The sequence below is a fragment of the Microplitis mediator genome, chromosome 8 (assembly GCF_029852145.1).
Source record: "Microplitis mediator isolate UGA2020A chromosome 8, iyMicMedi2.1, whole genome shotgun sequence".
Classification (NCBI taxonomy): Eukaryota; Metazoa; Arthropoda; class Insecta; order Hymenoptera; family Braconidae; genus Microplitis; species Microplitis mediator.
Genome location: NC_079976.1, coordinates 8,643,449 through 8,664,233, shown reverse-complemented (window position 1 = coordinate 8,664,233; position 20,785 = coordinate 8,643,449). Strand labels below are relative to the sequence as shown.

The 20,785-nt window shown below is 27.5% G+C and overlaps 4 protein-coding genes and 2 long non-coding RNA genes across 6 annotated transcripts; 5 read left to right on the top strand and 1 right to left on the bottom strand.

Moving 5' to 3' along the window:
* The first annotated feature begins 4,184 nt into the window (after nucleotides 1-4,184).
* Nucleotides 4,185-6,759, top strand: LOC130672975 (tissue inhibitor of metalloproteinase-like). Its single transcript, XM_057477801.1, has 4 exons — nucleotides 4,185-4,305; nucleotides 4,370-4,481; nucleotides 4,552-4,637; nucleotides 5,784-6,759. The coding sequence occupies exons 2-4, from the start codon at nucleotides 4,370-4,372 to the stop codon at nucleotides 6,015-6,017; spliced, it is 432 nt and encodes a 143-aa protein (XP_057333784.1). The 5' UTR covers nucleotides 4,185-4,305; the 3' UTR covers nucleotides 6,018-6,759.
* Nucleotides 6,760-9,567: 2,808 nt separating this feature from the next.
* On the top strand, nucleotides 9,568-10,445 carry LOC130672974 (metalloproteinase inhibitor 1-like). Its single transcript, XM_057477800.1, has 4 exons — nucleotides 9,568-9,717; nucleotides 9,782-9,893; nucleotides 9,966-10,051; nucleotides 10,137-10,445. The coding sequence occupies exons 2-4, from the start codon at nucleotides 9,782-9,784 to the stop codon at nucleotides 10,368-10,370; spliced, it is 432 nt and encodes a 143-aa protein (XP_057333783.1). The 5' UTR covers nucleotides 9,568-9,717; the 3' UTR covers nucleotides 10,371-10,445.
* Nucleotides 10,446-11,146: 701 nt separating this feature from the next.
* LOC130672977 (uncharacterized) lies at nucleotides 11,147-13,682 on the top strand. The gene is made up of 4 exons (XR_008990807.1): nucleotides 11,147-11,919; nucleotides 11,984-12,095; nucleotides 12,170-12,256; nucleotides 12,343-13,682. It is a non-coding gene; the product is annotated as an uncharacterized LOC130672977 (long non-coding RNA).
* A 1,633-nt stretch (nucleotides 13,683-15,315) lies between these two features.
* On the top strand, nucleotides 15,316-18,017 carry LOC130672971 (metalloproteinase inhibitor 3-like). Its single transcript, XM_057477795.1, has 5 exons — nucleotides 15,316-15,472; nucleotides 15,537-15,648; nucleotides 15,723-15,808; nucleotides 15,895-16,124; nucleotides 16,430-18,017. The coding sequence occupies exons 2-5, from the start codon at nucleotides 15,537-15,539 to the stop codon at nucleotides 16,467-16,469; spliced, it is 468 nt and encodes a 155-aa protein (XP_057333778.1). The 5' UTR covers nucleotides 15,316-15,472; the 3' UTR covers nucleotides 16,470-18,017.
* LOC130672976 (uncharacterized) lies at nucleotides 17,952-19,040 on the bottom strand. The gene is made up of 3 exons (XR_008990806.1): nucleotides 18,685-19,040; nucleotides 18,515-18,619; nucleotides 17,952-18,426 (listed from the first exon to the last, which is right to left on the bottom strand). It is a non-coding gene; the product is annotated as an uncharacterized LOC130672976 (long non-coding RNA).
* Nucleotides 19,031-20,548, top strand: LOC130672973 (tissue inhibitor of metalloproteinase-like). Its single transcript, XM_057477799.1, has 4 exons — nucleotides 19,031-19,187; nucleotides 19,252-19,363; nucleotides 19,432-19,517; nucleotides 19,604-20,548. Exons 2-4 carry the CDS (start codon nucleotides 19,252-19,254, stop codon nucleotides 19,835-19,837), a joined length of 432 nt encoding a protein of 143 aa, XP_057333782.1. The 5' UTR covers nucleotides 19,031-19,187; the 3' UTR covers nucleotides 19,838-20,548.
* The last annotated feature ends 237 nt before the right edge of the window (nucleotides 20,549-20,785 follow it).

Below are 20,785 nucleotides of genomic sequence, written 5' to 3'. Positions count from 1 at the left end.
TATTAAATAAATAATGTAATTATTTTCAAATTCATAAAATTTACATTTACGTAACATTATATCCGCACTTATTAATTTTTTAACAATATTTATAATTATTTTCTGACGTATAACGTAAATAATCCATATTAAACTTGTAGTTATTGTTCCTAAAATATGAAAATTTTTTCCAACTGTTGTAGTTATAATCGATTTGAGATTTCTTTTAGGTATCAGTTCATTAAATGACCATACAACATATGAAAAAAATAATAATATTAACGATATGTTATACAGCGTTCCGTAAATAGAAGTCTGGATTTTAAAATCATTATTTTCAGTACGTAGTAAGAATCCACTTGCTGCCCATGGTGACAATCCGACAACTTTAAAAATATTGTATTGAATTAACACTACAATACGATGGTATACTGAGTTGTCATTATGATCAAATTTCATATTATGATTAGTAAAAAAAATTTGTTTCATTATATGAAAAAAATTTCGAATTGTGAAGTTATATCGTTATTCCTTAACAATTTACATTACAATAATAAGTATAATTTGAATGAAATCGATTGCTGTACATACATTTTTTTTTTATTTCAATTACATTAATATCGATTATTTGTTGTTTTCATATTTAATGTCTATGGAGATGCTTTATGCCAAGTATAATTTATTAAACAAGTAGATGGGTTGTCAGTTTGATAATTAAAGTGCTTGATAAATAATTAAGTGTCTAAGATCAACTTTGAAGAAAAATATATTACCTGGAAAAAAAGCACCTTCTGGCCAAATCTCTCAGACTGATAGTTCTTATGATATTGAATTTTGAATATTTTATGATACATACATTTAATTACATTATTTATTTAGGTAATGTAATGAAAATTTTTTGATACAATGTATGGTATTTTTTTATTCATTGTTCTATCGGAAATGTACTTGAAAATAGATTTTTCATGATTTATTTTATATAAACCCTCGCGGTTTTCATGATACGGTTTGAACACTGTATTAAAAGAGCATAAACGTAGTCGATAACAAGTAGTTTTACCGTATTTATACGGTATGTTTGTGAAATTTAATTACGGTATTCCTACAGAGCTTATACTGCGTTTATACGGCATTACTACCGTATTAATACGTTATTTTTACCGTAAAAATACGGCATTTGTGCTGTAATAATACCGCATTTCTACCGTAATAATATAACATTGTTACCGTAATAATTCGGTATTTCTACTGAATTTATACGGCATTTCTACCGAGTTCACACAGCAATTCTACTGATTTAATAAGGTGTTTATACGGAATTTATCAAGTACAGGGTAAAAAAAATAATGTATAATTATTAATGATAAATGGCTCTATTTAATTATATATGTATATATATATATATATATATATATATATATATATATATATATATATATATATATATATTTATATATTGCTGTACAATGTATTATGTCATTCGTATATTTTCAACCATACGGTAGAGATTCTATAGACTTGTGATTAAAATATTTGATTTTTAAAGTTCAAGTTCAAATTCAGAGATTAAAGTATTTAAGGAAACATTGATGATAAATATTTTTATCTTTATGTAATATAGGATGTACTATATTACCATCAAAAAGGTACCTATCACTCGGTCAAATAACGGAGGAGTACCCGAGCCTGAATAGTCACAAGTTTGGAATATAAAACTTCTGAAATAAGTTTCTTACTAGGGACACTACAAGTCGTAGGCGCTGTCTAGTGGCGAGCACCGAACTATTCTTGCTGCTGCTGCCTAGCACCAGTGACTTCCCTCATCTCCTTATATATCTTTTCTCCCAAGAAATTTTTCTCTCGGTTTGAGCAACTTTTTTTTCTTGGTTGGAGCATACGTAAATTCTTGCGTTAAACAAATAGTAATTATTCCAAGAAATTTAATTTTTTTCCAACAAAAAAAGGCAATATTGCTACAATAACCTGGCATGGCTTTCTTCAATAAAATATCTCTTGTATTAAGAAATAAAAACTTTTAAAACAAGTGAAAATTTTTCGATCAAAGCCTAAAAATATGTTAACTTGTGGAAAAAAAATTTTGATTCAATTTTGATTAAAAATTTCAGAATAATTATTTATTTGGTGTAAGAAAATTTTTATTTTCCGATTCGTTAAAAAAAATTGTCTTGTATCAAGAATATTTTTCTAGGTTCAAGTTAACTGTATTTTCTGTGTAGAGAAACTAAAATTTAAAAGACGCGTGTAGGTTTTCATAACGTACAAATAAAGAATTTTACGAGCTAAAAAAAACTTTTATGTCAAAATACCCAAACTACATAAACACTGCAGTGTTTAGACATGTTTAAATTGAAGATGTTTTATAATTTTTAATCATAAGATAATTCTAGTTATTAATATTGATTCTCATTGTATTTCAAAATTAACTAATGTTCTTGCGAATTATTACTACATAGAAAAAATAGTTAACTCGAATCATGAAAAAAATTCCTGATTCGAGAAATTTTGTTTCAACGATTCGGAAAACCAAAATTTTCTTGCGCCAAGTAAATAATTATCTTGAAATTTTGATCTTGAATCAAAATTTTTTTTCCTCAAGTCAACATATTTTTATGTTTAAATTGAAAAATTTTTACTAGTTTCAAGAGTTTTTATTTTTTAATACGAAAGAAATTTTTTTTTTAAAGTGAAAATGAACTGTATTTTTTTACTGAACAATTGAAAGCAGAACATAGTGAAGAGATGAGTCATTTAAGAATGCAAGTAGTAGTAAAACATATTGTATCTGTTATAGAATCTGAAGATTGCTTGTTAAGGGGGGGGGGGGTAGGAGTTTTGAATTATTTAAAAAAAAATTTTTTTTTAATTTTTTTTCTGAATGAACAATATGTCAAGAATATTGTGTACAAATTTCAAATCAATCCGAGTAAAACTAACGGAGTTACAGCGTTTCAAATGACCGGCCGGTATATCTGATTCTTATACCTGCCCGACCTGCCCCTACATACCCCTAATAGAAATCAGCTGCAATTTTCGTTGTTCTTCCGAATCCCTTTCTCCGGCTGTGTGTCTTTCAAAGGATGTAAACTGATGACTCAATATAAGTATAAAAATTCATATTCTTTGATTGATAGTTTATTTCAAATTTTCACGAATAAAAAACTTTAAGTGGATTTTCCCGAAAACGTTATTTTTAAAGTCCGTGAACATCATAACTCAAAATGTACTGAACCGATTCCTTTGAAGATTTGAACATTACTTCTTCACATAAATCAACAGGTAACTACGAAGAGTTTTTTTTTGTTTTTCATTTTTTTCTATTTTTTAATAACAAATTAACCGCGATTTTTTGAGCTAAAATCGCGTTTTTCACTTCCAAGTGCTGCAAAAAATCGAAAAAAAAAAAAAAAAAAAAAAAAACTCTTCGTGGTTACCTCGAGAAATACATCAACTTTAAAATGCATATCAATTTTTTTTTTTCCGATGATCCGGTAACGAGTTATGATGTTCACCGCAAAACGACTTTTTTTCGAGGCGCCTCCGGAGATTCAACGTCACCAGCTTATTATTCAATATTTTTCGTTGAAAATTTTTTCTGATATTCTTTAAAAGTTGTACAATAATATGTGATTAAGTTTAATGAAATTATATTACTCATCTCGCCGGGAAAAAATCACAAAAATATGCTTCTTTTTCGCCTTTAAAACCCTACCCCCCCCTTAATGAAACTGAAAGATATGAAAAGTATTTTTCAGCTTCTAAGAGTAAGACGGCATAATCACCGTATAAAAGTGGCATAACCACCATATTTATGCGGCATAAACATTGTATAAATACGGTGCGAACATTGTATGAATACCGTGTAACCACAGTATAAATACGGTATAGTCCATATATAAATTTGGTATCAACACAATATATTTGCGGTATTAATACGGTAATAAAATTTCACAAATATACCACATTTATACCGTGGGTATACCGTAATAATGCTTATACCCAAAAAATACTAGGCAAATACCGTAGAAATACCGTTATGACAATTCCGCGAGGAAATGCATATTCTAAGATTGATGGCATATATATATTTTAATCTAGTCACCGACTTTGACCTAATAATACTTTTACGCATTTCACGATAAAGATTTATTTAATAAAAATAAAATTATCTTTAATATGAAGAAACGGAATAAGTATATAAAAAAGATGTTATTTCTAATAGTTATCATTCATCAAAGTTAATCTATACTGATTTAATAAAATCTTTATATAAGAAATTATTTGTTGAAGATTTTTAAATCATTAAAAGTAAGAAAATTAATAATATATCATAATATAAATCTCAAATAATATATATTTTTATAATTTTCAGATGAAACGATTATTGATATTGTTTTTTTTGGGTTCATTAATAATTGAATATGCAAATGGATGCACTTGTCTCGATTTAACACTTCAACATAAGTTCTGCAATTCTGACTTTGGTATTTATAAATAACATATATATATATAAATATATTTTTACAACTTTTAAAATAATAATTTTGTTTTTAGTTATCAAAGTACAAGTTAAGGATATTGCGAAAATGGTAGAGTCAGGAAGATATATATATCATGTTGATATATTAGAAACTTACAGAGTAATTAAAAATTAAATTTTTATAGAGGTGTTACTTTCATATAGGCCCCTCCCACCGATTGGTCTAAAAAAGCCACAAATTTTGACTCATAGCTCACATAATTCAAGACAATACATGAAGTTCACCGGCAAGACCGTTTAAACAATAATTAGTCATAGTACGTGCACACAGATGGTGCTCGTTACGATCGTGTATTTGTTGATTTATCATACCATGGTTACAGTGCTGCCAGATCGTGCGATATTTTTACCCCTTCCCGTGGTAAAATACCATGGAGTGTAATGGCAGGAGGGGGCAAAAATATCGCACGATCTGGCAGCACTGCATGGTTGTCATTAATGCCTGGCCCCCTGTCTGGTAAAGATTCTATAGTCTGGGGGACCAGGCATTAATGACAGCGAGTGTATATCAATAACTCGTTTAAAATTAAATTTATCCAATAATTAATTTTATTTAAAACCGTACGATGGCGTGTAGGTTTAACCCATTTATAATTTTATAGTAACTTCAGTGTTAGGTATGAAGCAGGGTGTGATAGAGGTGCCTCACTGACGATTCAACCATCACATCCGGGAAGAAACCTAATATTGTTCGGTTTCTAATGAACTTAGTTCGTTAAAGATTGTTATTTGGTAGATTAACGGTTTTACTACACTTACATTCGCGCGTTTATCTGTTGATTGAATAACCAATCAATTAATGCATAAATACAAGTGTGTACACGTGTCGGATTTTACATCGATAACATCGAAAAATGGCGGCTTATACAGCTTCTCCGTGAAAATCATCATCAAACATCTTATTTACACATCAAAATAAGAGTGTGGTGAAATTTTTGAGAGATTATAAGGAGAGACCTAATTGAAAGTATACACAGAAAAAACAGATTTCTTGAGTCAAGAAAATATTTTTGAAGACAAACGTTTTCGGGAACCGAGTCAAGATTTTCTTGAGCCAAGAGAATTCGTCTTGGTTGGAGAAGATTTCTACTTTATCTGAGAAAATTTAGGTCTCCAAAAAAATTTTCTTGAATCAAGAGTATTTACCTTCAGTCGAGAATTTTTTTTTTGTGTGCAGCCATTATAGAAAATGATTAATGGAGGAAAGCATTTTTTTAATGGATATTTTGTAATTAATTTTTTCTAGGCTACTGATGAAGCAAAAGAAAGACTCCAACTTAATTTTTTGGTAACTAATCCATTCGATGGAATGTGTGGTCTTGACCTTCGAAACGATCGCGTAGCTATTGTTGGAGGAGACATAAGAGATGGAAAACCGGATGTTATTATCTGTGATTTGCATATAGAAAATCCCGAAAAAATGGAAGCTGAATATGTTAATCTTCGAGAAAACTTCCCTAAAAATTGTACAGCAGCATAAGCTGATTAAATTTTTTGTTGTGCAAAAAATAAATTACAAACTCCAAAATTTCGTAGAAACAAAATTTTAAATGCTTAATGTTATAATCAGGATATGGCTGGTAGTTATTCAATAAATTAACTTAACTTCCTTTGTCTGGGAAGAAATAATTTAGATATATGTGAATCAACCTGAATTTAAAATTCGGAATAGATTTCACAAGATCATTGATAATTGCAGCAGATCGTCAATAATATCAGATCTATGGTGATCTCTGAAGATCTCTACTGATCTCACCAAATCTTTCAATATTATACAACAATATCAATGAAGATCTATTTTGACTTATGTAGATCGACAAATTATGATCAATTTTTCTTATTAGGACAACGGAAGCCATCGAAGATCTCCGACCATTTCCGTAAATTTCTACAAATTATCGATCTCTTGAAAAAAAAAGCTCTGGCAACAATGAGATTTTTCTGATCTCCGTAAATATGCTAGAAGTAACGTAGGTCTAAATTATTTATTCTTGGGTGAGCAACCAATAACATTAACATCAAAAATCACTTATTGTAATGAAAAGTTCCAAAAACATTTTTGTATACCATAAAACATTGTCGCTAAAAGTTACAGAGAAAAAAATAAACTTTAAAAATTAGTGTTTGAAATTATAACCTAGATCCTGGATGTCAATATAGGAAATTTTATCTTTTCAAACAATAAATTTTATAATACGTGTCGTCAATTTTTTAAGTATCAGTTATGATTTTTAAAGTTCAAATAGTAATTTTTCTTACATAGACAATAAATTTTAGTACTTATTCTATAACTATTCACGTTTTAATTATAAATGTAAAAATTACTATTTCGAATGATAGTATTTACTGATTACTTTATCATTGTATTACTTGTAGTTTCTCAAGTTATGTAGTTCATTTTTTTTCGGGTATTTACAAATACTTCTAAATTTTGTTTATATAAAAGCATTATCTTATAAATTCTGTAAAAGTATCAGCCTAATGATATTTTTAATATGTATTCACATTATTAATGGCTTATTTGGAATCACATCTGGGTTTTTCTTTATACTTATTACGTCATAGTAAGATATAATAATTTCAATAACAGTCAATTTCTTAGTCTGAACCCGGGAAAAAATGATTTTGCCTAATCATATATGATTATATATAATCATATATGAAGTTATATATAATCATGCATGATTATATATGGGGTCATATATAATTATATATAATTATATATGACCCCATACATAATTAGATCTGATCATACCTGGCTGTTATAAGCCCATATATAAGTCTATATATAATTAGATCTGATCAGATCTGATTATATATAAGTCTATGTATAATTAGATATGATCATACCTGGCTGTTATGACCCCATATATAATCATACCTGGCTGTTATAACTCCATATATAACCATATATGAGTCTATATATGATCAGATCTGATCATCTATAAGTCTATATATAATTAGATATAATTATACCTAGCTGTTATAACCCTATATATGATCATATGTGTCTATACATGATTAGATCTGATCAGACACGATTTATACAAACCCATATATAATTAGATATAGGCCTATATATAATTAGATCTGATCAGACGTGACTGATATAAACCTATATGTAGTTATATATGTCTATGATTAAATCTGATCAGATTTCATTGATATGAAACCTATAAATATTTAAATATATGTATATATATATATATATATATATATATATATTTATATATATATATATATATATATATATATATATATATATATATATATATATATATATATATATATATATATATATATATATATATATATATATTAAATAATATGACAATTTTTTAATATCAATGTTATTAAATTTTTATTCTGTCAACTATCAATCAAACTTAAATCCCCAATACTTAAAAAATGTTCAAAGGTTTCGGCAGTAATTTAAAAGTATAAAGTATCAATTTGATTATTTGAGTTAAGTAATGCCATAAACGTTTCTTAATTGTAAGTGTATAACAGACTAGAGGATCAGACTACAAACCATCGATAACCAAAGTTAAGCAGCATCGGCGTTGGACATTAATTGGATGGGTGACCTCGTAGTATAATAATTGTCGATGGTTAATAATTTTTTTTTTTTTTTTTTTTATTTAATGTTAACCGACATTGATATTGATGAAGACAATAAATCCTAATTAAACTACTTAATTAATAATTTACAGATATTCTAAATGAGATTCTAAAAATGACTATATTCGTTCATGCATGATTATATATAATCATATATGATCATGTATAAACAGATCAAGTTATGTATGATCAGACCTGGCCAATTTTTGGATCTGATCATATATAGACAATTATGCATGATCATATATGATTAGGCAAAATCATTTTTTCCCGGGAAGTCTGAAGCACACCACAAAATATCTATTCAGCAAATATTTATATATATAAAATTACATTAGTTAATTTACGTTATGCATCACTAAAAATTCGATTTATTCTCCCAAAATTTCAACCTCTCTAACTTTTTTTCTATCAACTTTAAGCGTATGACACAACAGTTTTTTTTTTTTGTAGAGAATTGAATTTCTTACAAGATCTCGGAATTCAAAAATCGGAAAAAATCTTTTGATAGTTATTTACAAAATAGGAAAATAAACATGTTTACTTGAATTTAATATTTTTTCTCTCAGAGTAAATAGGAAAAGGAAACCCCTCCTCGTGCGCCGGCTTATGTTTTGAGATACAGAACTGAAATTTGCACTGTAAACAATTTTTTGAACCCGGCGTAGTCCAAATGACTCGGTGTAAAAATTTCGGTGTGAAAATTACACCAAATATCGTGTTAAATTTAGACAGTGTGAATTTTTACACCGTCAAGCGTGTAAATGTGTAATTTATGATAATTTTGCGTTAAGAAAAAATAATCATAGAAATATTTAAAAGTTAAAAACACTATTTAATATCTGAATAATATAAATATAGTTATTGATAAAGTAGTTCAAGATGTTCAATGATCATTTGTTGATCGTTAATCAAAATTAGCGAGTAACACGGAATGGTGTATAAAAAGTAGATTACACCGTGTTAAAATTACACAGATTGAAAGTTAACACCGAGAGAATTTTACACCGTTATTTCACACTGCACGGCCGTGTAAAGTTCTCCGGGTCCATTCTACACCGAAAATTTTTACAGTGTGAGGAGGATTGTTTTTTTTTAACCCGTCAGCACTCCCGTTATGAGCATTTTTCTCACAGGACACTATTCAACTTCTAGGATGTCGCTGTCGCACAAGCAAGACACTAAAAAAAACGGGAGTGCTTACGGGTTTAAGTAACTGTTGAGATGTATTTCATAGAAAAACATTTTTTTTATGACATAGTCTTATATATATATATATATATATATATATATATATATATATATATATATATATATATATATATATATATATATTTATTTATCTATTTAACATTGACCTCATGTCTTCTCACATTTCATGATTCGAATATATTTAAAAAAGGATAAAAAATAAAAATTATCATGAATATGAATGAACGGAGACAACATATATAAAGACGTTATTTCCAATAGTGATCGTTATTCTAAGTTAATCTGTACTGACTTCATACAATTTTTATACAAGAAATTATCTGTTAAAGATTTTTAAATAATTGAAAGTAAGAAAAATAATAATATATTATGGTATAATTTTCAAATAATATATATTTTTATAATGTTTAGATGAAACGATTCTTGATATTATTTATTTTGGGTTCATTGACAATTGATTACACAAATGGGTGCAGTTGTGTTGGCGCTACACTTCAAGATTCGTTTTGTAGTTCTGACTTTGGTATTTATAATATACATGTATATATTCAGATAAATATTTTTAATAAATTAAAAATCATAATTTTATTTTCAGTTATTAAAATAAAAGTAACGGATACTGGAAAAACGCAAGAACCAATAAGAAATATATACCACGTTGATATACTAGAAACTTACAGAGTAATTAACAATTAAATTATATAGAAAATAATTATCGTAAGAATGCTATTTTTCAAGTAGATGTTTTATAGTGAATATTTTTTAGGCAAATCCTGAAGCAGTAGAAGCACTCAAACTTAAATATTTACTTACTAATCCAGAAGGAGGATTGTGTGGTCTTTCATTTAATCGTGACCAAGTTGCTGTTGTTGGAGGAAACATAATTGATGGAAAGCCAGAAATTAGTGTCTGTAATCTGCATATAAAAAATCCTCAAAAAATTGAAGCTGAGTCTGTTAATCTTCGTGAAAATTATTCTAAAAATTGTGCCACAGTGTAAACTAATTAATTTTTTTGTTGGACGGAAAATAAATTATAAACTACAAGATTTGGTGAAAACAAAAATTTAATAAAATTTAAGATGTTTTTATTTGTACAAGACAACCTACGATATATCAGCTTCTAGAAATTTTTTAAACATTAAAGTGATAGATTATGAGCTAGTTTTTTACAGGTTTATTTATTATGTTTATTTTGTTACAATTTTTTATTTAAGTCGAAACTGTATAAGATTTATTACATAAGTCACAATCGTACCAAACATCTGAAAATTTTATTACATTCAATATGTCGAAGTCTTAATTTCACACCCTTGGCATAAAATCCCAGGGGAAAACAATTTAGATCTACTCTACCTATATGGAGAGTTGATATTTTTTCAAATTAGATCTACGATACTTCAAGCAAATCTACGCAGGTCAAAGTGAATTTCAGAATTGCTAAAACTTTTTTTAAGAGATCTACGAAAATTTGTGAAAATTCGCGAAAATCATCGAAGTATTTATTACGGCATGAATAATGGTCCTTAAGACTATTTTAATAGACCTTATGAAAGAATGATATGAGCTCTAAAGTTGAAAAAAATTGAATTATTGAGAAAAACATATTATAGTCTAATATTATTCAGAAGGATTATAAACCTAAAGAACATAAATACAGTGAACTTTAATTTTTAATGTTAATTACACTTAAATTTTGTAGAAATAATATTTCTTAATTTAAGTATTAGCTTACTTAAATAGTATCGAGAAAAAATTTTTTTAATTTTAGTATAAGTGCGAGTCTGTAGAAATTTATGAGTAGATTTAAATAATTATTATAAAGATAAGAAACATTATACTTCGATTTAGTAAATTTTTTCTTGTTTTTAGTATTATGAGTCAAGTAAACATGTTTGCTTCAATTTAATTTTTTTTTCTCTCAGTGTAAATAGGACAGCGTGTAAATGTGTAATTGATGACAATTTTGCGTTAAGGAAAAATAATCATAGAAACATCTATAAATGTTAAAAACACCATTTAATACCTAAATAATATTAATATGGTTATTGATGAAAGCAGTTAAAGATGTTCAATGATCATTTGTTGATCGTTCATCAAAATTAGCGAGTAACACGGAATGGTGTATAAAAAAGAGATTATACCGCGTTAAAATTACACGGATGGAAAATTTACACCGAGAGAATTTTACTTCGTTATTTCACACTGCACGGCCGCGTAAAGTTCTCTGGGTCCATTTTGCACCCAAATTTTTTACAGTGTGAATAGGATTGTTTTTATTAAAGTAACTGTTGAGATGTATTTAACAGAAAAAAAATTTTTTATGACATATATATTTAACATTGACCTCATGCCTTCCCACATTTCACGAATCGAATATATCTAAAAAAGGAAAAAAAAAATAAAAATTATCATGAATATGAATGAACTGAGACAACATATACAAAGCCGTTATTTCCAATAGTGACCATTACTCGAAGTTAATCTATACTGTCTCCATAAAATCATTATATAAGAAATTATCTGTTGAAGATTTTTAAATCATTGAAAGTAAGAATAAAAATGATATATTAAAGTACAATTTTCAAATTATATATATTTTTATATTGTTTAGATGAAACGATTCTTGATATTATTTATTTTGGGTTCATTGACTATTGATTACACAAATGGGTGCAGATGTGTTGGCTTTCCACTTCAAACTTTGTTTTGCAATTCTGATTTTGGTATTTATAATGTAAATATGTATATATTCAGATAAATATTTTAAATAAATTAAAAATCATAATTTTATTTTCAGTTATTAAAATAAAAGTTACGGACATTGAAAAAGAGGAAAAAACAAATAAGAAATATATACCACGTTGATATACTAGAAACTTACCGGGTAATTAATAATTAAATTATATAAAAAATAGTTATCGCAAGAATGTTTATTTTCAAGTAGATGTTTTATAGTGAATATTTTTTCAGACAAATGCTGAAGCAGTAGAAGCACTTAAACTTAAACATTTACTTACTGGTTCAGACGGAGGATCGTGTGGTCTTCCACTTAAGCGTGACCAAGTTGCTGTTGTTGGAGGACACATAGTTGCTGGAAAGCCAGAAATTAGTCTCTGTAGTTTACATTTAAGAAATCCTCAAGAAATTGATGCTGAGTCTGTTAATCTTCGTGAAAATTTTTCTATAAATTGTGCCACAGCGTAAGTTGATCAAATTTTCTATTGTACAGAAAATAAATTTTATACTACAAGATTTGTTTAAAACAAAAATTTAATAAAATTGAAGATGTTTTTATTTGCACAATTCATCATAGGATCTATCAGTTTATAGAAATTTTTTCAACAATTAAGTGATAGATTATGAGCTAATTTTTTACAAGTTTATTTATTATGTTTATTATACACTGTAAAAAGAGCGGTGTTAAAAATGGACTCGTTTTAACTCCGCCCGGTGTTAAAATACAATTACACCGGTGTAGGAGGAGTAATACACTGGTGTTAAAAATACCGGTGTTAAAGCGGGGTAACTGGTGTAAAAGCGGAGTAAAACCGGTGTTAAATCGAGGTAACTGGTGTAAAAGCGGAGTAATACCGGTGTAAAAGCAGGGTAAACTGCGTCCGCTTGGAGTATTAACTTTAAAGATTATAAAACACAAAAAATGTCAGTTCTTTATGAAAATTAATAAAAAATATCATTTATTAACAAGTATAGTGATCGAGTAAGTAAAAATATTCACAAAGTAAAATATTTTAACACCGGTAAAGAATGTCCACACCGGTGGCAGCGTTATTTTAACACCGGTCCAGAATATTTACACCGGTGACGGCGTTATTTTAACACCGCTTTCGGGGGTTAATTTAACACCGATAATTTTAATACCTACACCGCTTGGACTTACCCCGGTGATTTTTTACAGTGTATTACATTTTTTTCTTTAAGTCGAAACTGTATAAGAATTATAAGATAAGTCACAACAGATAGGTCACAATCGTACCAAACATCTGAAAATTTTGATACATTAAATATGTCAGAGTCTTAATTTCACACCCTTGGCATGAAATCCCAGGGGAAAACAATTTAGATCTATTGTAGGTCTATGCAGAGTTGATTTTTTTAAAAATTAGATCTCCTATACTTCAAGCAAATCTACGCACGTCAAAGTGAATCTCAGAATTGCTAAAACTTTTTTTAAGAGATCTACAACAATTTGTGGAAATTCGCGAAAATCATCGAAGTATTTATTACGGCATAAAAAATGGTCCTTAGAGCTATTTTAATAGACTTCATGAAAGAATGTTACTGAGCTCGAAAGTTGAAAAAAATCGAACTATTGAGAAAAAAATATTATAGTCTAATATTATTCAGAACGATTTTAAACCTAAAGAACATAAATACAATGAGCTGTAATTTTTAATGTTAATAACAATTAATTTTTGTAGAAATAACAAAAAAAAAGTCATCTACATAATTCAATTTTTCTCAACTTTAGAGATCTGTAACTTCGTTTATATGAGCTCTATTAAATCAGATATAAGGAGTATTTTCATCGATAATTAAATTTTATTAAAGAACTTTAATTGAAAAATAATTTTAAAAAGATCCTGTTAGTTAATGAATAAAATACAAAAAAATTTTTCATCCTAAAAATTCGATTTATTCTCCCAAAATTTCAACCTCTATAACTTTTTTTCTATCCTTTCAGCGTATGACACTAAACTTTTTTTTTTGTATAGAATTGAATTTCCTACAAGATCTCGGAATTCAAAAATCGGAAAGAAAAATTTTTGACAGTTCTTTACAAAATAGGAAATTGAAATTTTTCAAATGTATTTTACACTGAGAGAAAAAAGTGTATATTTCCAAGTAAAATTTCTTAATTTAAGTATTAGTTTACTTAAATAGTATCGAGAAAATATTTTCTTAATTTTAGTATAAGCGCGAAGTCTGTAAAAATTTATGACTAGATTTAAACAATTGTTATAAAGATAAGAAATTTTATACTTCGGTTTAGTAAATTTTTTCTTGTTTTTAGTATTATGAGTCAAGTAAACATGTTTACTTCAATTTTGCATTAAGGAAAAATAATCATAGAAACATCTAGACGTTAAAAACACTATTTAATACCTAAATAATATTAATATAGTTATTGATAAAAGTAGTTAAAGATGTTCAATGATCATTTGTTGATCGTTAATCAAAATTAGCGAGTAACACGGAATGGCGTATAAAAAGTAGATTACACCGTGTTAAAATTACAGGGATGGAAAATTTACACCGAGAGAATTTTACTCCGTTATTTCACACTGCACGGCCGTGTAAAGTTCTCTGGGTCCATTTTGCACCGAAATTTTTTACAGCGGGAAGAGGATTGTTTTTTTTTTTTAGTAACTGTTGAGATGTATTTAACAGAAAAAAAAATTTTTTTGTGACACCGTCTGATATATACATATATATATACTAGCAGACCCGGCCACGCGTTGCTGTGGCTAAGGTTCTTGTCATATTAAACCGAATGGTGTGGCTCAATAAGTTATAGATCAATTTGAATGGAATATAGTATAGTGCCGGATAGCTCAACTGATAGAGCACTCGGCGCGATACCGAATTGGTCTGGGTTCGATTTCCAGTTCGGACTATCTATATTTTTCTCAATTTATCTATAAATTGTCTTATTGAGAAGGTTATTTGCATGTTTAGGTTTCCACTATATTTAAATATAGCTCAATAAGACAATTGTATTTTTTTTTTACAATTCTTTATTTTTATATTTTTTATTTGTATAAAAAAATTATACATGTTTTCATTTTGAGATGTTTTTGTTTTCCCGATGCTATGCTACCGCGCAAGAATTAATGGCCGATATTGTATATAAAGATATATATATATATATAACATTGACCTCATGTCTTCCCACATTCCACGAATCAAATATATTTAAAAAAGGAAATAAAATTAAAATTATCATGAATATGAATGAACTGAGACAACATATATACAGACGTTATTCCCAATAGTGAACATTATTCGAAGTGAATCTATACTGACTTCATAAAATCATTACATAAGAAATTGTCTGCCGAAGATTTTTAAATCATTGAAAGTAAGAAAAATAGTAGTATATTAAAGTACAATTTTCAAATTATATATATTTTTATAATGTTTAGATGAAACGATTTTTGATATTATTTATTTTGGGTTTATTGACAATTGATTACACAAATGGGTGCAGATGTGTTTTCACTCCACTTCAAGATTCGTTTTGCAATTCTGACTTTGGTATTTATAACGCATATATGTATATATTCAGATAAATATTTTCAATAAATTAAAAATTATAATTTTATTTTCAGTTATTAAAATAAAAGTTACGGATACAGGAAAAACACAAGAATCAATAAAAAATATATACCACATTGATATACTAGAAACTTACAGAGTAATTAACAATTAAATTATATAGAAAATAATTATCGTAAGAATGCTTTTTTTCAAGTAGATGTTTTATAGTGAATATTTTTTTAGGCAAATCCTGAAGCAGTAGAAGCACTTAAACTTAAATATTTTCTTACTAATCCAGACGGAGCATCGTGTGGTCTTCCACTTAATCGTGACCAAGTTGCTGTTGTTGGAGGACACATAATTGATGGAAAGCCGAGTATTGGTCTCTGTAATTTGAATATAGAAAATCCTCAAGAAATTGACGCTGAGTCTGTTAATCTTCGTGAAAATTTTTCTAAAAATTGTGCTACAGCGTAAGCTAATCAAATTTTCTATTTTACCAAAAAAAAATTTTATGCTACAAGATTTTTTTGAAACAAAAATTTAATAAAATTTAAGATGTTTTGTTTTATTATGTTTAGTATATTACGTTTTTTTATTTAAGTCGAAACTGTATAAGAATGTTCAGATAAGTCACAATTGGACCAAACATCTGAAAAGTTTAATACATTAAATATGTCAGAGTCTTAATTTCACACCCTTGGCATAAAATCTCAAGGCAAAACAATTTAGATTTACTGTACATCTAGGGAGAGTTTTTTTTTTTTTTTTAAATTAGATCTACAATACTTCAAACAAATCTACGCAGGTCAAAGTGAATCTCAGAGTTGACAAGGCTTTTTTTTTAAGAGATCTACGAAAATTTGTGGAAATTCGCGAAAATCATCGGAGATCTCCGCCGACTTCAGTAGCCCTAATAAGAAAAATTGATTTATATAACTTATCGAATTGCGTAGATCTAAATTATTTTTTCTCGGGATATACTATTGACCTACCGACTGTAGAAGAAAACCATCTAATGATACGATACCAGAAGCGCTAAATTCTATTTTCTGGTGAAGAAGGTCACGTGAAAATCTTACTAGCTGTGATTTAAAAGATGAAAAAAGCTAGCAATTGAATTAACGAAATAAATTAACTAAAAAAAAATTCACCTTACACTTTTTTGAATTTTTCTATCCATGGTACATCGATCCAATAGTAAATTGACAGTTTGCGCTGTTTTTTCATTCTAATAAAGAGAAAATAATTAATTTATCGACAATTCAAATAACGTCATAAAAGAAATGTAATCTATTACTTGTTCAATAGCTTTCGTTACATTTGCTGTCATAACTATGAATCCAAAAATCATAATCAAATGAAAAGTACCAACGCTTGGATAATGTACTATAATTTCATCTTTAAATTCAGGAATTAATGACAAAATAACGAAGTACAAGAAAAGAACACTCGAAGTTACAAAATAAATAATTATGATTAATATGGGGAATCCATAAAAATTCGAAACCTCACTGCAAATTTCACCCAATTTCTGATGAACCCTCGCCATATTATCAATATCACATTCAATCAGTCCCCGCAGAGGTACTTTTGTAACGAACAGTGTTTGTAATTCAATGTCAGTGTTTATATTTCCCAATTTCAAAATGATTAACTGAATAGTTTCAAATTTTTTAATAATAACATCTAGCAGCAACGAGTACTGCATCAATACCCAGCTATTTATCAAAACAGGAACGAATCTTATTGGTACTAATATCAGTTGATAACCATAAACAAGAAATATTATCAAACAACTTGTCATAAAAAAATTACTAAATAATATTAAGTAAATAATGTAATTATTCTTAAACTCATAAAATTTACGTTTACGTAATATTATATCTACACTTATTAATTTTTTTACAATATTTATAATTTTTTTTTGACGGATAGCGTAGATAATCCATATTAAACCTGTAGTTACTGTTCCTAAAATATTGAGATTTTTTACAGCTGCTGTAGTTACAATAGATTTGAGATTTCTTTCAGGTATCAGTTTATTAAAAGACCATATGACATATGAAAAAAATACAAATATTAACGTTATGTTGTACAGCGTTCCGTAAATAGAAGTCTGGAGTTTAAAATCATTATTTTTAGTACGTAAATTACTATTATGATTCAAATTTAATAATCCACTTCCTGCCCATGGTGACAACCCGACAATTTTGAAAATATTATATTGAATTATCACTACAATATGATGATATAATGAGTTGTAATGATGATTAAATTTCATATAATGATTAGTAAAAAAAATTTGTTTCAATTCATTGCGATTCATTATATTCAAAAAATTTTGAATTTTCAGGTTATATCGTTATTCCTTGACAATTTACATTACTATAATAAATGTTATTTAAATGAAATCGATTGCTGTACATCCATTTTTTTTATTCCATTTACATTAAAATTGATTTCTTTTTGTTTTCATATTTAATATCAATGGAGATAAATTATGCCAAGTAGAATTTATTAAATAAGTAGGTGTCTATCAGTTTGATAACTGAAGTGCTTGATAAATAATTCAGCGTTTAAATTATTCAGATAATGACAAAATTTTGAGAAAAGAATATTACGTTGATTTAATAAGATTTTGTGGGAAAAAATTTATTTTTTTCCGATATAAATAAAGGGAGAAGGCACCTATTGACTATTATTAAAAGTTGTACGATAATTACTGCGAAATTATAATAGTATGATGAGGTACGTTACGATAGTGCCAGAAATCTGAAAGAAAATCATAGTTTATATGTAAAATTTGTTTGAGACACTTGTGCAGGACTTGAGCAAAATTGCTACTGGAAAAAATTCTTACCCCACCACTGCCATTTTCGGGACTGCGCATGCGTTGAACAGCAATCTAGTGGTGGGGAAGTAAAGAACGGAACTGTAACTTGAACCGCTGAATTTATAGATGCCACTGAAGTAAATTTTCGTATCTAATTATTGCATTTTTTCAATTATTTCAAGATAGACTAGACTTACAAAAATATTTTTAGAAATCACTTTGTAGAAAAACATGTTTCCTAGAAAAAAGATCCTTTTGGCCAAATTTCCGAGACTGATAGTTCTCGTGATATTGAGTTTTGAAAATTTTATAATATATTTATTTAATTACATAATTTATTTACGTAATTCAATAAAAATTTTCTTACCATCTATGGTATTTCCTTATTCATTATTCTATCGGAAATGTACTTGGCAATAGATAATTTTTCATGATATATTTTATAAAATACATATTCTAAGATTGATAGCAAATATATATTTTAATCTATTCACCGACTTTGACCTGGTAATACTTGTACGCATTTCACGATTATGATTCATTTAATAAAAATAAAATTATCTATAACATGAAGAAACGGAATAAATACATAATGAAGATGTTATTTCGAATAGTTATCATTCATCAAAGTTAATCTATACTGATTTAGTAAAATCTTTAAATAAGAAATTATTTGTTGAAGATTTTCAAATCATCAAAAGTAAGAAAAATAATAATATATTGTAATATAACTCTTAAATTATATTTATTTTTATAATTTTTAGATGAAAGAATTTTTGTTATTATTTTTTTTGGGTTCATTGATAATTGAATATACAAATGGATGCAGTTGTCGCGATTTATCACTTCAACATTTGTTCTGCAATGCTGACTTCGGTATTCATAAATATTATATGTTTATAAATAAATTTAAACAATTTAAAAAATAATAATTTTGTTTTTAGTTATTAAAATACAACTTAAGGACATTGCGAAAATGGAAGAGTCAGGAAAATATATATATCATGTTGATATATCAGAAACTTACAGAGTAATCGAAAATTCAATTACTATAGAAAATAATTAATGTAGGAATGCTTTTTTTTTAGTAGATATTATATATTTAATTTATTCCAGGCTACTGATGAAGCAGAAAAAGCACTCAAAGTTAAATTTTTGGTAACTACTCCATTCGATGGAATGTGCGGTCTTGATCTTCGGAGCGATCACGTAGCTATTGTCGGAGGAAACCTAAGAGATGGAACACCGGAAATTAGTATCTGTGATTTGCATATAGAAAATTCCGAAAAAATGGAAGCTGAATATGTTAACCTTCGAGAAAATTTTCCTAAAAATTGCACGGCATCGTAAGCTAATTAAATTTTTTATTGTGCAAGAAATAAATTATAAATTCCGCAATTTGGTAGAAACAAAATTTTGAATGCTGAATGTTATAATCAGGACATGGCTGGTGGTTATCGAATAAATAAGCTTCTATTTTTTAAAAATTAATTAATAAAATTTTAATACTGTTATCGCAGTTCAAGGTCATTGAATTTTTCTAAAAGTGGGGGGGCTCTGTCGGAGAATGCCCTTAATTGATATTGTTATTTATTATATTTAAGAAATTTTAAATTGTGAGGTTATACCGTTATTCTCTAATAATTTACATTATATTAATAAAATTAATTTGAATAAAATCGCATACTGTACATACATTTTTTTTTTTATTTCAATTACATTAAAATTGATTTCTTTTTGTTTTCATATTTAATATCTATGGAGATAAATTATGCCAAGTAGAATTTATTAAATAAGTAGATGTCTATCAGTTTGACAACTGAAGTGTTTGATAAATAATTCAGCGTTTAAATTATTCATTATAATGACTAAATTTCGAGAAAAGGATAGTACGTTGATTTGTTTGAAACACTCGCACAGGACTTGAGCAAAATTGCTACTGGAAAAAATTCTTACCCCACCACTGCCATTTTCGGGGCTGCGCATGCGTTGAACAGTAATCTAGTGGTGGGCAAGTAAAAATCGTAACTGTATCTTGAACCGCTAAATTTATAGATGCCACTGAAGTAAATTTTCGTATCTAATTATTGTATTTTTGCAATTATTTCAAGAAAGACTAGACTTACAGAAAAATTTTCAGAATTAACTTTGTAGAAAAATATATTTCCTACAAAAAGCTCCGTTTGGCCAAATCTCCGAGTCTGATAGTTCTTGTGATATTGAGTTTAGAATATTTTATAATACATATATTTAATCATATAATTTATTTACGTAATTCAATGAAAATTTTCATACCAT

Bases quoted from the DNA above. Each gene is read 5' to 3' on its own strand.
- LOC130672975 (XM_057477801.1), top strand. From the start codon at position 4,370: ATGAAACGATTATTGATATTGTTTTTTTTGGGTTCATTAATAATTGAA. The intron at 4,482-4,551 runs GTATTTATAAAT...TTTTGTTTTTAG, and splicing joins GTTCTGCAATTCTGACTTTG to TTATCAAAGTACAAGTTAAG. The intron at 4,638-5,783 runs GTAATTAAAAAT...AATTTTTTCTAG, and splicing joins ATATATTAGAAACTTACAGA to GCTACTGATGAAGCAAAAGA.
- LOC130672974 (XM_057477800.1), top strand. From the start codon at position 9,782: ATGAAACGATTCTTGATATTATTTATTTTGGGTTCATTGACAATTGAT. The intron at 9,894-9,965 runs GTATTTATAATA...TTTTATTTTCAG, and splicing joins GTTTTGTAGTTCTGACTTTG to TTATTAAAATAAAAGTAACG. The intron at 10,052-10,136 runs GTAATTAACAAT...AATATTTTTTAG, and splicing joins ATATACTAGAAACTTACAGA to GCAAATCCTGAAGCAGTAGA.
- LOC130672971 (XM_057477795.1), top strand. From the start codon at position 15,537: ATGAAACGATTTTTGATATTATTTATTTTGGGTTTATTGACAATTGAT. The intron at 15,649-15,722 runs GTATTTATAACG...TTTTATTTTCAG, and splicing joins GTTTTGCAATTCTGACTTTG to TTATTAAAATAAAAGTTACG. The intron at 15,809-15,894 runs GTAATTAACAAT...ATATTTTTTTAG, and splicing joins ATATACTAGAAACTTACAGA to GCAAATCCTGAAGCAGTAGA.
- LOC130672973 (XM_057477799.1), top strand. From the start codon at position 19,252: ATGAAAGAATTTTTGTTATTATTTTTTTTGGGTTCATTGATAATTGAA. The intron at 19,364-19,431 runs GTATTCATAAAT...TTTTGTTTTTAG, and splicing joins GTTCTGCAATGCTGACTTCG to TTATTAAAATACAACTTAAG. The intron at 19,518-19,603 runs GTAATCGAAAAT...AATTTATTCCAG, and splicing joins ATATATCAGAAACTTACAGA to GCTACTGATGAAGCAGAAAA.